General features: G+C 35.0%; 1 protein-coding gene across 1 annotated transcript in view; it reads left to right on the top strand.

Moving 5' to 3' along the window:
• ERC2 (ELKS/RAB6-interacting/CAST family member 2) overlaps positions 1 to 17,754 on the top strand; it is a 401,801-nt gene that overhangs the window by 289,090 nt on the left and 94,957 nt on the right. The window contains exon 16 of the mRNA XM_071755842.1: positions 2,962 to 3,027. Coding sequence (XP_071611943.1) covers positions 2,962 to 2,988 — 27 coding nt within the window. The 3' untranslated portion in view covers positions 2,989 to 3,027. The remainder of the gene's footprint in view (positions 1 to 2,961; positions 3,028 to 17,754) is intronic.

Raw genomic sequence — 17,754 nt, 5'->3', positions numbered from 1 at the left:
TGTCTGTGTACAGAATAAAATTGTGGCACAGACATTCTCACTAAAACAGATGTGAGGAAAAAATACAGGAAAGGAATTCTATTAATTGTAGACGTTGAAGGTGAAGTGGACTAAGATGATACTCTGGACCTGACCACTCAGCTTCTTCATTAAATCTGTGTTTATTTTGAATACAATCAGACATATCTTTAGGAAGTGTCTAAGTCTTGATATATTGAAGTCATCTGGAACTGATGAGGTATTGAAAACTATGTACCATATTTGCAGTGTAGTTAACGCCAATATATTTCTGTCCAGGTTTTTTCTGCTAGAGAAAAGAGCTGTCACCTTTTCTGTATATATTTGTTGTATATATGTGTTCCCTGATCTGGTTACTTCTTCAGATATTGACAAGAGTATGACAGGAGGGCCAGATGTGTAATTCTGCAAAGATGGAGCAAACGTTTTGATTTTTATTTCTGTGCCTGTATTTCTCCTGGTAAATTCAACAATGTACCACATGTTCACTTTCACCATCATCTGTAAGGCTCTGCCTGGTGTCATCCATTTCAGGTGCAGTCCTTTGTCTGCTAAGATTCTCCTCTACGTTTTCAAATGATGACACTGTATCCATGATTTCAGTCACATGCATATGTGGCCAGTGACATTTATCTTGCTGATCCCAAATCCATTCACTTTTTCAAACAATTTTTTTCAAATCATGGGAATACGAAACAAGCTTGGAATGAGAAAAAGTTATCTGCGTGTTCCCTTCCCTCTCCAGCAGCATTCATTCTTTATAAAGCTAATTTTGCTGACACTGTGTCTTGTGGCATGTAATCAAATGCCTTACAGAAATCTTGGCATATTATTTCAAAGCACTTACCTTATCAAAAAGAGACTCTATGTAATTGAAAAAGATAGAAAGTTATTTTGACAGAACCAGTACTAAATAAAGTGATGTTGATTGACGTTAACTGAGCTCCTGCTTTTAATTCATTGCTTATTGTATATCAGGATCAGTGTCAAACCATATAGTCTGTAATTTCTGATAATACTGTTTAGAAATACTTGACGATATTTGATTCTTCAGCTCTTCTATAATTCTGCCAAAAAGAGATCATACAAATAACTGAAGTAAAAATGAGCATCTGCCTGTATGAAGAACTACAATACAATAAATGGCAAAACATCTGTATGTAGTTAGGAGTCATTTAGAAATGTGATGAGTTGCCCATTTTGTTGATTTTTTGCTGTTTTTAAAGGTATCACCAAAGATTAACCTAACGAATTCTGTTGGTGAAATAGGATCAAACTACTCAGTGGAAAAGTAGCCCTTCAGTCTTTCTTCAACCTTTACTTTGGCAAAACAGTTGTCAACTTCAAAGTCAATTCATTGAGAGTTAACAGTTCTGAATAAAAGGAGCTCCTATGGAATTCAGGGGGAAGGACTTGTATTTTCAGTGAGGTGAACCCAGCTCGTTGCAGGGTTTACAGGATATGTTGCTTTGTTTCAAAAATAAATAAGAATATTCAAGCATTACTGTGTCTTTGTAGTGTAGTTATGCAGACCTTATAGTGAAGACGTGTTCCAAGTTAACTGTAAAAAATTTAGCCACATTTCTTCTGTGTTAAATGATAGCTAAGTTTATAGTGGACTGTCAGATTTCTTTACTTACTTCAGCAGCATGCAAGACATCTATCTTAACATCTGGTTTTTAATAACAGTTGACATCTGGGAGCTCTTTTTTATTCAAGGAATGGACTAGAACAGTAGTGATTCTGACAGTGTGTATTTTCAGGCTAAAATTCCTGTCCATTTCAATAATAATTAATTACTCTTTTGTTTTTTTTTTTGTTTTGTTTTTTTTTTTTTTTTTAATTTTTAGATTTAATTAATTGCCAGCAACATGTTACATCACCTGACTTTCAAAGTTTTGAAACTATAGAATGTAATTTAAAAATGTTTCTGAAATAGTAATGGGTGGTATTAGGTATTTTAATAATACCCAATTTAAAAGATTTTATTTGGTTTCAAAATGCTGACTTAAATGAAAAACATTGTGTTGTGTGCCTCTGTGTTCTCAAAGCTGAGTATCACATCAGAATTTGTCATGGTGGAATTATATATAGATATGGTTATGCAAATCTATGTGTGCAAAGCTAAAGAGTCTTTACAAAAACTGTAAGGTTTGGTAATGTAATCTTTTTATACAGGAAAAAACATTTCACTCTCCTGATTAAGTCAATGGTTTTTTAATTTTGTTTTTCTAAACTTCATGTTTCTAATAAATGTGAAGAAATAACTCTGCTTTCAGCATATCTACAGTAAAATAATCACTTTTAAAAAATTAATGAAATTGTTATGGTTTTTTTTGTATTTGCCATTAGAGTTTTCAATCATTAAAACTAAATCAATTATTAATCCTAATGATTAAAAATGGACAAAAACAATCTAATAGTATTTAACAGTATGCAGTGTTTAATGATTGTTTAAAAGATAGATTTAACTTGATAATGTTAGAAAAATGCACTTCATTTAATGATAGTTTTCTTTATTCTGCAGCATTTTTGTATCCTTTAACCTAACAGAATGTAAGACGATTTGATTATAGTCATAGTCATTATTTTGCTTACTTATGAGGTTTGATCTGTTTCTTCTATCAGTGGTGTTTTAAACTGTGTACAGTTAAAAAATGGGTGATCTTTTAATATTTAATCTTATAATCTACTTCCTACGCACTGTTTTAACTGGGTGGGAAAAAAGTTAATGTCACTGGTTTTGATTTTTTTGGTTGCTATAGATGCAGATTCTTGTATATGTAACACAAACTTGTTCAGTTGTTCTCGCAGGCTGACATTTAAAAAAAATTAATCGTGTCAAGAAGATTGTATTTTATATGCACCAAAGTAACTAAACTTTTCTTCTTTCATTCCAACGCTGACATCTTCTCTGTGCACCTCCCAATGTCTGGCACACAGGATGATGAGGAGGGTATATGGGCATAACCGTTCCTGTAAACCAAAGTTCCAGTTTTGTTTTGAGAGGTGAGAAACTCTCTTTTCTATCTCTTTCAAGCTGCAGCCTCTTTTTTGCTGTTTTATTTTTAACTTCATGGAGCTATGTGCTTGTTGACAAGTACGTTTGTGAACCCTCTAAAAATGTTTTATCATATGCAATGAACACTGAGAAACTGTGACTGTCAGTTTAATGGGCTAATGGTTTAAAGTTTTTTCATATCCTATTATGGCTAAAGGAAGAGGAAGGTACAAAGCTTCAAAAGGAGTGTATTCTTATCCTCTTTTCAGTAGATAAGAATTTCTTTAAACTACTATTAATCTGCTAAATAATTTTGAAAATCCATTGAAGAAACCTTTGCAGAATGAGTATTGAAGTTTGGTACTTAAATTTCCCTTAGATTAAGCATGCAATTTTACTAGAATAGAAGTTCTAATATGCATGGAAAAATGAGAATACCATACCATACTACTATCCATACAATGATTTGGTTGTGATATTTAAGAGCACCAAATGCAGCTTACTTTGTTTAAGTCTTTTTTAGTTATGGCTAAATACTGTATTGTCACTGTGTGTCAGTTATTGCTCAATGCATATCCACTTTTTTTGGTGCTTGCCCTTGAATCTGTAGGTAGTTTGTAGATCACTGTCACTGTAGTCTCAGCATTGCTAAGACCATCAGGCCAGGGTGGCTCACTTACAGAAACTGTTACTAATGTCACTGCTTCTTACTGGAACAATTCTATTTACTACAGTGGGACTGTTTAGGGTACCAAAATCTACTCACATAAGTAAAGATTAATGTGTTATTAAAGCTGTCATACTTCATATCAATTTAGCCCCTGTCATCCCAAGTTGAAGACTATGATTTTTTTGTTTCAAGCTGTGTTTTAAGCCATGTAACAAGTCAGTTGTTCTGTCCAACAGGAATAAAATATCCAATATAATTTTTGTTTGTGTATGCTTGCTTTTTAGAATAGTTATGAGACAAAAAATGAGCACTTAATAGTTAATTTGTATTTTGGTTTTTAAAACATTAAGCTGTTGAACTTTTCTGTCACAGAGAAGTTTAAGATTGCACAAATGTAAAATAAAACAGTGGGCGCTGTAATACTGTTAACATTTAAAAGAAAGCAACCTTGGTACATCAGAGGATAGTTATGAACCTTTTCTGGATTCGTGCTTTCTGATTTGATTTTAAATGTCATACTTGTACAGTTGGTATGTATAGATAACCTCTGTGTTTACTGACACACAATGTGCACATTGTAACACCAGGTAAGGATGTGCATCTCATGCTAAAATCTTTTAGCTCCATTTTCCTCTTCCCTGAATATAATCAGACTTGAAAAATAATTTGGAATTATTCTTTTTCATATATGAATGTAAAAATGGTATATAGGTTTTCAGTGTTGTGTTTTAACTGATTAGCAAGTTCTGTTAAAAGCAGCTGCATGATATTTTAGTAGCAGTTTATGATGTTATTTAAATGTAGTTTTCAGCTGTTCGTCAGCATCATTCTTCTGTTTTGGGTATGGAGAGCAGATCTTTGTTTATTTTCCAATTTAAAACCAGACATTACCCTCTGACTCTTTTGTTCAAATGCCAACCTAATTTAGCTGGTATCATTGTATACCAGACCCTTGAGAAATAATTTATTTGCTGTTTCTTTTCGAGAGGGGGAGCACTGCAAATGTAATATATACTACAGTTAAGACCTGTAAGTATATCTTACAACATAACATATTCAGAAAAAGTAATAGGTGAACTTTCCTATTTTGCACAGACTTGAGAACTAACAGCTTGATCTGGCTATCTCCACTCATCTAGCTCAGCAGTAGGGCTGGCTCAGGTAGAACTGAGGTACTTAGCTCTTGTATTAAATCAGAGGAAAACTGTATTCTCAGAAGTATTCTTGAGGAGTAAGGTTATGGCATAAACTCCTTTCCATTTTATTTCTACTCTCTGATATTTGAGCAGTGCAGGATTTAGAAATTACTTGACTGTAAGATAACTCTATAGTACTTTCTGCCACATAGACTAAAGCCCTGGATCTGTTAAGGAAATGAAGATCTGTGGTAATGGTGTTATTTCCTGTTTCTACTGACAATCAAAAGGCTGATAGAGTTGAATCTTGCAGACATGGACTTTGTAAAATACATGTTTTTCCACACTTCTTTGCTTTGTAAAAAGTCTGGACATTATAATAGCTTCTGTTATAACTTGCTGTGTGATATTGCTTTTAGAATCCTTTTACAATGCTCTAGTTGTGGACTGAAAGGAATAGTGCCTGTGATTTAGTTTTGGAACATTTTAATACTTTCTATTGTTCTTTAAATAACATCTGTGAGATTTGTCTTGGATGAATATGGCTCAATGCTGAGTGAGTTTAACAGCTCCAATGGTTAGAAATAAAAGTGAAATGAACTGCCTTGAATGTTGCATTACTCTTTAAAAGTGGCATTGTAAACATGAGTAGAATACCCAAGTAAGTGATTACAATAAAGACATTTCTGCAGAGTTTTGAAGTTCTGGGCATAAACTCCTCACTGCCAGGAGCTCTCTCCTGTGGTTTTGGCAGTGCATGTAAGAAGAGCCTGGACACTCTTCTCACCAAGGCAAGGTGCTAGAACTGCAGTTCAGTCATGTTATCTCCATGGCTGTAAGGTTAGACAGGTTAACATTTTTTGAATGATAGTACTGGAGTGGATAAGTGGTCAAACTGATGAACTCTTGAAATAGATCTGGAGACTAAATAAATGGAATAGAAAGGAGATGGAGATTTCATCTCTATGTAGGAAGGAGCTGATTTTACTCATCATAATGTAAGGAATATTAAGCCAGCCCTTAATTCATGGGGTCATACATGTTTTCACCATTCCTCCTCTCTCATTTTCTCCTGATTCTCATCACATGCAGTATGGCTGAGGGAAATCAAATCTCTCAGTCAGCTGAGTGTATGTTAAAACACAGGCAATACAACTAAATTGGGTAGATATCTTGTTCTGAAGTTTTCCTGTCTTGTCTTTACTGCAGACTTCTTTCACAGCTAATCATGAACATAAGAAAACATAGAGACAATGAGAATGAACTTGAGGGATGTATTTTATGTTGGAGAGAAATTATAATTTTAGCAATTATTTAATTTTTAAAAGAATTTGAACTGCAAGAATGTAGATTTCTAGAAAAAAGTTCTTTGTTTTACTTTTTTATAGTTCATATATTCGCCATCATTTTTAGCCATACAGTTTAAATTATGTAAACTATGGATGCAGCAGCTCTATTGCAGCACAACTTTGTTTATCAACCAAAGCATGTTAACCTCCATTTACAGTCTCAAAGACACATTTGTTTTGGTTTAAAAAACTTGTATGCAAAGTCTACAACAGTTTTGAAAACTGACTATCAAGAGCCTAGGGGAATCTTAGTTTTTTTTTGGTTACAGAATTGTAAAAATAAATTATATGCTTTTGAAATGGAGTTTGTTTCTCTTTGGAAGGTATTTTTTCCTGCAAAAGAAAAAGCACCTGAGATTCCAAATATTTAGCTTCTGAACTTATTTTTTTTTCAAGTCTAATTTTATCCTGATTATATAGACTTACTAATATTGCTTAGGCATTATGCAGATAGTCTCATGCAATCAACAATTTTTCTGAGGCCATGAAGTAATAATCTGCCTAAATAAGGATAGAGCAGGCTGGTTCTCTCATTACTTTTTAAAAGTATTAAGTTAAGAATCAGTGAAGTCCTTTTAAATTTACTGCTTCAGTACTCATATACTACAGAAGAGTGGCATGAAATGGTGGTAGAAATGTAGAGTGGCAGGACAAGAATGTGCTGTAAGGTTGTGTAGAGCTCAGTACTGATTATGGAACAGATGAGGTGTTCAGGGATATCTCAAATTTGGTGGCACGTGTAACTGCACTGGTTGGGGCTTGTTAGAAACAGGATCTCTTCCCCTCTCCTCACCCTTACAAAGGGAAAAACAAATGTGAAAATCAAGAGGTGATGATAAGTTTCAAGAATTAAGCTTTATAGCAGTCTGTCATGGGTGACTGAAGCCATGTGGCTCTCAGAAAATACGACTCGTAGCACAGCTGAGGTGTGCACACAGAATATAAGTCCTCATTTTCTCCTTTTCTCCTTTTCAATTCCTGACACTGAAGTGCACCAGGCAGTGGAAAAACAGTTAGGGCTTTGCCACAAGATGTCCATGTGTGTCTGTAATAGTAATCAACAAAAAACCTGTTTGTATACTATTTTGTTTGTACAGTAATATAGTAATATATACTTCACTTGTGAAGTAAATCAGGTATTTTAAAAGATGTTTAGGAAGGTTTGAACAAGTTTATTGTCTGTTATATCTTTAGAACTGGATTACTTGCACACCTGAAATAAAGAGGGTCTGAGGTTTGTGCTCCCCCCAGATTATGTCTACTGTTTTTGAAATTAGTATTGAAAATCAATTCTGCTAATTTTGATTTAGGAGCTGAACATAAAGTCTGCTATTTTGAAGTTTTGCCTAAGTAGTCACTGTGGAGGAATCCTATGTCATCAGTGTCATTCTTCAAAACAACACATTAAAGCAGAAATTGTCTGTGGAATGGACAAAGGAATAAAACTTCTCAATTATTGCTCAGACCAAAATTCACAGTTCCCTTCTAACTATTAGATGTTTCTTTGAATGTGTTTTCAAGGAGGAGGAGGCTGTTTTAAAACAAATGTGGTACCCAGCTTTGTCTTTGTTCAGATGTGGTGTACATTTTTCTTTCAAATTGTCCTTATTAATAGCAGTACAAAACAGAAGAAAATTTGGTCATGTTGCTATATATGGACATGTTTAAAGACATTAAATATTAGCTATTGTTCTTTTTGCTTTCATTATTTTGAGTCAATTGTTTTGTAAATAATTTTTTTGTGTGTGTGTTTGGTTATTCTGTTTAGCCTGTTTTGGAAAAAATGTTAACTTTGAAATGAGTCTCAGTAGCATGCAAAGCAATGGAAAAATAAGGAGCATGACTGTTTGCAGTGTTCATTTTAATTCTCTCCTAGAGTCTATGAATATAAGCTCTATGCTTAATTAGCTAAATGGATGTTGCTACATGGACTGAGCCCCAGGGCATTTTGGATTTGTGAATTTTTAGACATGTCTATTGCTTTACTGCAATTTGGTTTTTACTAAACAAAAGGAGGAACCTCCCTAGAAATGTTTGGCAAACTGGGGCCAGATTTGTGACTAGTCTTCATTCCTGTTAAAATTCTTCTATTCATAATGCAAGGTGTTTATAGTTTTTATTTTAATTGAGAAATTTTATATTAGTTAAAAACTTAACTTTCTTTTTTGTCTTAAAGATACTATTACAACTGCTAATATTTTGGGATAGTAATTGCCCAGTGTTGAAGACAGGGTTTTTGTTAACAGGACATAGAAATTTGTTCAGCTGTATGTATTTTTTTTTTATTATTGGTTATGCACTGGAAATATATTGATTGCTTGAAAAGTGTGAAACTTTTTCCATTTTCTATGGAGTGGAAGATCATTGTTCTCCTGAAAAAAAATTCTTAACTTTCTGTTACAATGCTCCTTTGGCCAGATACATTAGAGTTAAAGTCAGAAGTTGAAAACCTGGGCCAATTCAAGTCAGTGAGATTCTTATTTATTTCAGTGCTTTTAATTTTTCAATCAGAGCAGTTTCAGTCTTTTGTTTTGTTCACAGTCTTAGTAGAAAAAAATCTGTGCATCTATGTATTCTCAAAGAGATGTGTACAAGTTAGATGTCCCTTTACTCTAACAGGCATTTATCTTATCTTATCCTATCCTTGGTATTTATGAGACACCAATCACCCTCATGTCTAGCTATAGAACTTTATTGTATAAATACAATAGTTTTGTCTGTCACTTGTGGTTCTAGCTGTGCCATTCTGCCTGAACTTTGGTCTCAGCTTCTTCACTACAGGTGCAGAAGGTGTGCAAACAATCTGAAAATGTAGCTGATGACCTGAACTTCAAAGCTTTTGATGTCAGCAAAAAGACAACATTTACAATCATCAGTCATGCTCTTTTATAATCTTCCATAGTAAAAGTAAATAACAAACTAGAGCAATATTTAACACTGTAGAAAATGAGAAAAGGCAGCATATATTTGCCCACTTCAACTTTGTTTTGAATGGTTATAGATGCTGGAAAGTGAAGCAGATAATCGCTGACTTCACACTGAAAGAATTAATCACATAATCTAGATATAGTTTAATATCTGAAGCTAAGCTGACATCTTAAAAAAAGTAGCAAAATCTGCTTTGAAGAGACCAATGCAATTCTGAATTGCATTGTGTTGGATTGCACTTCTGCAAATATTGCTGCGAAATTACTAGACTTGTCTTGAAAACAGTTTCAAGCAGGTTTTTTGTGACTATTAGAGTATGTGAAATAGGGACTAGCAGCACAGCATTGCTCTTTGTTTGGAAGCAGAAGTACTGCCTGACTTAAAGACTTAATAAAAGGTGGTATGACCTAAAGTTTGGAATGTAAGATTTTACCACTGAATGTTAAATATGAAAAAAACCCAGTTAGTTTTGAATAAACACGAAATTTATAAAACTGCTCTGGGAATTTTGTAAAAAATACAAGAGAAGATGTTCAGCAGAATACAGAAAATAATAACTAATAAAAATTTATTTAGTGTTTATTTGTAATAATTATTCTCAGGTATTTGCAAAGCTATGATACTGCTTTAAAAAAACCAAACCAAAACCAAAAAGCCCACCTCCCTCTGCTGACCTGCTTAAGATAAATGAAATGCCAGTTGTCATTGTTGTCTCTTGATTTCCTCAAAGAAATGCTTTGATAGGGCGTGACTGCTATCTTAGATATCAAGTCCTACCAGCCACAAGGCCTGGAGCCAATTTTGAGACACATCCCTGTCCTGTCTCTTATGTTTCATCTTATTCTGGCAGTGGTTTCTAACGCAGATTTTCAGATCACACACATGCAATGATAGAAGCACTTTTTTTGGGTGTGGTGGCCAGAGCCTCAGACTGAGCCCAGCTACATGTTGAACAAAGACATTAAGAAAAGAAGGCATTTGGCTGTTTCAGCAGGTGTATATTGGTTACAGAGCCACTCTCTTTTTCTGCCAAATAAAAGGCTTTGGGAAGGATGGGGTTGTTTTTAGCTAGGCAAGCTAGCTAAATGGTTCATGTGCTAGTTTTATTTTAAACTGTATCTCTTGGTTCATGTACTAGTTTTATTTTAAACCGTATCGACAACAGTGAGCAAGCTACTCACTCAAAAAGCTTTTGTCTAAGAAGGGAGAGGGACAAACAGCTGGAATGTCTTTCAGCAGCATATCTGATTGTAAATGAGGAGAGCTGTCCACAGCCTTAGGCAACGGGCAGAGCATTATACGAAGTGCTGTGCCAGTCGATGATAATATTACCACCCACCCCGATGTGCTTATTACTATTTTTCTGTTAGTTACCCTCCCAGATCTCTCAACAGAGGAAATCACTCCCATCAATCCCATATCAAGTTCAATAAGAGTGAGCCGGAGTAGCTAAAACAGTGATGAATATCCATTCATCAGTCAAGCCTATTCATTGTTACTGGTGTGGATTAGAGAACACCCTGACATTTCTGAGACTGTAACTGTGTTGTAACATCCAGCTGGTGTTTCAAGCAGAGCAGCTAATGTTGGTAACATCTTCAAGTGGAAAAGCTCAATCTGGAAGAGAGTTATGTCTAAGTTAAAACCAAAAAGACCCTTACTGAAATTACTCTGCCCTCAAAGGCTCTTCCACCAATTTAGGTAATCAGGTTATTAAAATGATTTTAATTAAACTGGTGCACTTTTCGTGTTTAACTAATCAGAATCAGAACCTTTTTGCTCATTTGGCAGATGACATATTTTACCAGATGCAAGCATGGAGATGAGTAATAAACAATATTTTCTATTTTATGTAGGATCTATAATTTTGGATGTTAAATCTGTGATAAATTCTAGAAAAAAATTGTTCTTAAAAAGAGCAGCAACAAATAACACCACCATAAGCAAAAACCACTTTGGAAAAATCTTGCAGTAAGTCTTTTCTGGGTTTAATATGTTAATAATATGATTAATTTTGTCACACAATTCTAGGACCTTGAAAGTCATTTGGTGACACATTTCAAATGTATGTTATATGGGAGCTATTGAATGACTACTTCTTCTAATGTGGCTGAGGCCTAAATCTGGTTTTGTTGGAGCCATCAAAGCAACACAGTACAGTCACATTCTTTGTGTAGAGTTTTATACCTGTGTAGTGTTTTGACCTGCCTCCTGCATATGAACTTTTCATGAGGATTCATCTTAGCTCTAAGAATATGGATAGGGTCAAAAGTAAACACTGGGGCAAGTTTTTAATGATTTAGGAATTCTGTTAGCTAACATGATTCTGATTACAGCAGTTAGAGGCTGTACATTGGTTCTGTACCCCTATGGGAACTTATACCTGTGTAAGTAATAACAGATCCTAATATTCTGCTTGAATCGTGTTCAAGGCTTTTGGGAGGAAAATGCTCCCAAGGTTGTCCTTCCATTTTTTTAATGTAGCTGAGTGTCCTACTTGCACTAACTGGGGGGAGAGGGAGGAAAGGATGGAGTTGAAAAACTTTATTTCTTTTGCAAATTGTTTTCATGATAGGTCCTGATCCAGTGTCAGACTTCAATGTAATGCTACTGAAAGAATTTCTTACCAGCTCTCTGAATTTTCATCTCTGTCTAACTCTGTGCTGTTAGTTATTATTTAAATCTGTGGTTAGATTTAATGAAAATGTAAATCCTTATCCACCCTATTTGCTTTACCCTCACCCATACTCTGTACAAGGGTGCCCAAATCTTGGAAATTTACATAGAAATTTACATAGGTGCTGCAGCACTCATTTGTAAAATATTTATGAATGATAGGTCATCCTTTTAAAAACCTTTAAAACTGCATGAAATATCTGCTGTTTTTTTCCAGATTCCTTTACCAAACCAGATTCAGTTTTCCTCCCATCTTTTACACAGTTGTAATCATCCATCTTCTAGATCTTTTTCTGAATATGTAAACTCACTTAATTTCTAAATTCAGTGGCAGTAATTTTGGTAAGAAACTGTTAACTATTTTATAATTCAAATGAAAAAAATTACAATTCCAATGTTCCAGTGTTACCTTGAGGCTTGTAATGTGTTTCCAGTATGTAATTAATATGTGGAAAAATATTTAGAACATGAATTGCCATTAACTTAAAGAAAAATGATAAATGCTGAAAAAGTCTCTTGTAGTAGTGATAGTTTTCGAATTGAACGTGTCAACCAAAACCAGCATGCAATTAAGTGCAGGAGAGAGAATGGCTCCTTCTCAGGGGTCTAGTTTTTTGGGGGTTGGGGGTTACATCTCCTTCACTTGTTGTAAGTGAATCCTCCACAAATAATCTTATGGCTTGAAGAAAGTTTGGGACATTTTTATCTGGAGATGGCCCTTCTGTATAAAAATCAGGAGAAAAATATCATTACTTCTTAAAAGCACTGTAGACTCTAAGCATGTATTTTAAGACAAGCTGAAAACCCTGCCTTAGTTACAGAAAAAAAAGATATTCTACAAAGAACATGAGCTCTCTAGCTATATTTTTACTGCTGTTAGTACCAAAACAAAATGAGAACTGTCAGCTACTTTTACTAATGTACTCTGCTTCCTAAATTCTCTCCTTGACTCTGTCTGGTAAACTTTGATCTGATGCTGAAGTGTTCAAAAGCTGCATGTGTTAGAGGATTTCAGCAAACCTGATCTTACAAGTTTAACTTAAATATTGTTTCCATTTTGAGTCTGTCAGATGGGTGTACCACAAAGAGTGTTTGGTTTTAGCCCTGCTGTCTTGGGTGGTGGTATGCAGCAAGTAACAGTATACTGGGAATAAAGAAAAATTCTGAAATGAATCCCTCCAGCTATGGGCCAGTTGAGAGCTAGAGAGACAGGATGTAAAGTAAAACCAGTATGTCACCCTTTGATCAAAGGATAGATTCCCCACCACCACCCAGCAGGTGATTAACACATAAGTACATTCTCCTCTAAATGGGCTGATTGGACAAAACTATCTGCTTGGCACCCACAAAGAAAACTTCACTTAGTAAACTGGTGTCAGAAATATTTCATATGCTGTGTCTGTGCATTCAGATTCATGAAGTTACACCTAAGCTGCTCCTAAATTGTCTTATAATATGAACTTCTCTAAAGAGACAGGTACTGAGCACATTTTTGAGACTGCTTTTCAGAAAACAATCCCTCTCCACCAGTAAATCGTTGCATATTTTCAGTTGTTTGTGCTTTCTGTATTTAGGGAAATTTGTTGGTAGCCAACTGCACTATAAAGTTTGAGCATGGTGAAACACGAGTGTAGGGTGTGGTTGTGCATGGCTGTGTGTGTAAAAGCCGTTCAGAAACAGACTTCATCTGGAAGATCTGTAAGCCACAGACTATTATTACTTCACAAGTAATGACAGAGGTGTTCTGCTTTGTTTCTAGAAGTATAATGCTGGGTTTAGAAGTCTTTGTTTTGTCCTGGTTTCATCTAATTTTGTTAATTTACTGCCAAATATGTGTTTGTTGAAGAGGAAGGACGTAGCACGTGAACCCACCCCTGGCTTGAAGAATTTAGAGCAGTAACACACTAATGTCAGTAAGCTCTGTTGTTTCAGTGAGTTTTTTGAAAACAATATTTCAATCAAGAACTTTAAAAATGAAGACATTGTCAGCTTACCTGCTCTCATCTTCAGGATTATTAATTGCTTTCCAGTACAAATCATAATCTAATGACTGAAATCTAAATCTAAACCATCTTTGCTATATTTTGCTATCAGCATGATAAAAAAAAACTCTTCAGTGAATGTCTTCTTAATGAGTAGCTGCACTTCAGTTGCCTGATAGAACATAATCTTAAAAAAATTTTTATTCAAAAATTCTTTGTTAGCACAAATATTTTTATATGAAAAATAATCAAGCCGTCTCTCTTACCAAGCAGGATCTGTCAGGTATCATCAGTCAGAACTGATTTCAGAATATGGAAAGCAAATGAGATGATTACTAAGCAGACTGGGGTTTTCATAATTTTATTATGTGTGATCAAATGTATGTATACTTGTATCAAATATGGTTTTTGCTAGGATCCTGCTAGCAGTAATTAACTGGATGCAGTGTTTCTCCAGTTACCCAAGAACTCTACATTCTTACTATCTTGAGTAAATTTTTGAAACAGACAAGACACATTGCCAGATATTAAACCAATGTGACATAAATAGATCTTTACCAAAAGAGATGTCAACATTCCAGAAATAAAGTGTGCATCTGGTGTTCTAGAAAGTGTGTGCACATGCACATGCCCAGTCTAGAAAAGCTATGCTGATACTGTCTTTGTACTTGTCTGTTACAGGACTGCACTGTGATTGCTGCAAATTGCTTTGGTATTAGCACTAAAATGCAATTTTAGCAAGCTCTGTTTAAGAAAAATATTGTTTTTTTCAAGCAGTAACTTTTCCTTAGATGAAAAAGCAGTAGTTAGAATATAAACCCACCAAATCTGCTGGAGAGGCGTTTGACAAATTAATGTTACTTAATAAGATGGAATAGCACTGTTTTAAAATGTTATTTCCTTCTTCTTTTACTGCATTTTTCCCACAAATGGAGGGCAGAGTGTGCAGCGTTTTCAAGAATCCAATATTCTCTTGGCAAATGTTTCAAATATTAATGATCAGGTAGTTCCAACACTGGAGTTTTTAAATGATGACAGATGAATAAAGGCAAGGAAAAAACAGGTGCTAAGATACAGAATGATTCTTTTTGTGCAATTGGGGTTTTTTTTAGTAGCAGAAAAGTTACTTCCTTCTTCAGTGACTAGTTCTGTGTTTTGTGAGCATCACCAAGTATCCTCATGTGCCAGTCACTTGGTACCTAAGCAGATAGGCACTATCCTGAATGTCCTCGGGGTGAATTCTTGTTTGCATTTCCTTTACAGAAAGCCTGTGGTTGTTATTACACCTGCTGGTGTTCAGTGTCACTGACCTCTCACCTAATGTACAATCAGGTGCTCTTTTCTAACAGCAGTCTGGCATTTAGCCCACTTAAATTAGGTTCATTTGTCATGTAGTCCTATCTGCCAGCAAAGCAAACTGAGGAAAAAAAGGTCAAAGTAGGATTTTTCAAATCTAAATGTTTCCTGGAAGCTGCTGTTGAAATTTAGACATGTCATTCAAAATGCATGTTACTGCCTGCCTTCTTTCTTAGCCAACTAATTGTCTTTTGCAAGTGATTGCCTTGCAGAATGTCTTTGCAACAATTCTGCTTGAAGTTGTTGGATGTACATTTTTATTGCCATACGCTGTTGCAAGCAATGAATAAATCACTGGGCTATATTAAAAACATATTTTGCCCAGCTGCTGTTTTGAAATAGTGGATTAAAATAGAAAAAAAAATTAAATAATTTAGAGGAAATGGATCATGCAAAAGGCAGGTTTGGTTTCCAAGTATATTATTGTAGGCAGTACTTTTGTATGGAGGATGTGTACAAATAATTATTATGATATGATATTAAGCCTGCCTTTGAAAAATTATTTCATTTTTGCCCCCTTCATTGGTATTTTTCCAGTTAATTTAATCACATGGGCAAACATGACTAGCATGATGAGATGTAGATTCTGGTAATAGGTGATGTTACTTTAAAAACTTAGTGATAACTAACTTCATGAATAGCTGTGTGGGGTGATTTCTGTCAAATTGCTAATTGTTTCAGTGCTTGTGACAACCTGGTGACTTGTGTAAGGTAGCAATCCTTGAATGGTGATTGTCACTCCAAGATGCAGCTAGCCCCAGTAACAGAGATGGAATATGATGAGGTGGGGGGAAATATGGTTTTTTTGCTTCTAGTTTTGCCAAATATCAACCAATCAAATAACTGTATACCATTATGCTTGGATTAAAAGGTAATAATGGAGGCTAAATAATGTGAGGTCTTTTGCTTCTGCTTTGAAGCATTTACACTGTCAATAAGGAGGGAACAAAGTTTCAGGTTGGTGACAAGAGAGTAGAAGGAAGAGGGTGGCTGGGAAACTGGGAATGGGCTTTCTGAGACAGCAGGTTGACAGCAAGATACTTCTTCAGATCCCATGAATGTTGTATGTGATTGAGGAGGTCAGTGTGGATGTTTTCATACAGGTGGCAGTAGAAAGAAGCAGAAGAACCATGATGGGATGTAGTTTGTTTTGGCAAGAATGTTAAAGCCCCCTTAGGAAATTTGCTACCTGCTTCCAGAATAGAATACAATTGTTTTATTCATTGCTGAAGGTGATAAATAACACATGTAAATTACATTTGCTTCTCTAGATGAGTCACTGCACGTTAATTTTAACAGAAAATAAACTGACTGGAATCTAGTATGGATGGAGATGTACTTTACACATCATCTTGTGAGGCCAAAGAAGGATCTTTTGATGGGGTCTTGCCAATGAGTTAGAATATGTATATTAGTCATGTTGCTATAACAAAGCAAGACCAAAACTATTTCACTAGAAAAAAATGGTCATAATTGGCCCAGTGAGTTACATTATCTTCAGTCATCTGCAGATGAGAGTGGAGACAAAACGAATGATGTAGGTATATCAGATGTCAAGTGGGCAGATTAAAGAAAACCCACTCCCAAGTGTACAGAGATATTACCTCGATGTTAAAAAGATTAGTTTAACAATTTGGGTATTTAAATAACATCTTTCAAGACTTAAAATTCTTCACTATGTACTTACATCTCTGCCTGGTTGAGACTGCTGGCTGGTACACTGCTGGCTAGTATTTAGTCATGTGTCAACCTGCATCCCCCTGTCCTTTTCCACCAGTCATATTTCTAGCCACTCTTCCACAGGCCTGTAGCATTGCATGGGATTGTTGTGACTGAAATGCAGGACCCAGCTGCATTTACTTTCTTTATAATTTTATTTTACACAATATTATTGATAACAAATCCATTAATTACATGCTTAGTGGTACCAAGAAATAATATACCTTTTTGATAACTGCTGTTTTTTTGTCATTTGAAATCCACTAAATTTGTTTTTTCTTCCAATTTCTTAGAATTGAACACTGTTTACATTACTGTGGTGTAAGGGTCATTTCATGGTAAGGAATATGACCAAAATGCCAGTACATCATCAAAGAATTCCAGCACTAGAAAAATGTGAAAGGGTTGGATTCACCAGCTTTAAGCTTTCTTTATGTCAGGGCAGGAGTCAGGTCTACCAGATTCCAGATCAGGTTGGTAGTGCTTTCCCAAGGGTTTGCCACTTAGTAAAAAGAAGGCCAGTTGCACAAAAGCCTTAAAAGTATAAACTCAGCTATTTTGGTTTTGTGGTTAGGACGGTGCTCCTTATTGAGTTTCCAGGTAGGAATCTAGTAGGTTATCTCACACTCAAAAAATGAATGTATGGGCATTGAGCAAAAAAAATCCCAAACAAATCAAAATGATTACAGAGTCATAATTGGAAATCAGTCAACTGTTCAATTTGCTTATTTAAAACAACATTATAAAAATGACAAGATGGCTTCAGGCATAATTTCCCTTTTCCATAAGGGCATATTTTGATTTGCTACTCCTATTTAAAACAGCATCAAAGAAAAATCATTAACTGCCTTGTCATACATCCTACATTTTGTTGGTTTATTTTTGCGTTTGCAAGCACACTGCAAGGCTTTAAAGTAAC

This window comes from Heliangelus exortis, chromosome 12 (assembly GCF_036169615.1).
Source record: "Heliangelus exortis chromosome 12, bHelExo1.hap1, whole genome shotgun sequence".
Taxonomy (NCBI): Eukaryota; Metazoa; Chordata; class Aves; order Apodiformes; family Trochilidae; genus Heliangelus; species Heliangelus exortis.
The sequence above is the reverse complement of the archived record's forward strand: the minus strand, read 5'-3'. Positions and strand labels throughout refer to the sequence as shown.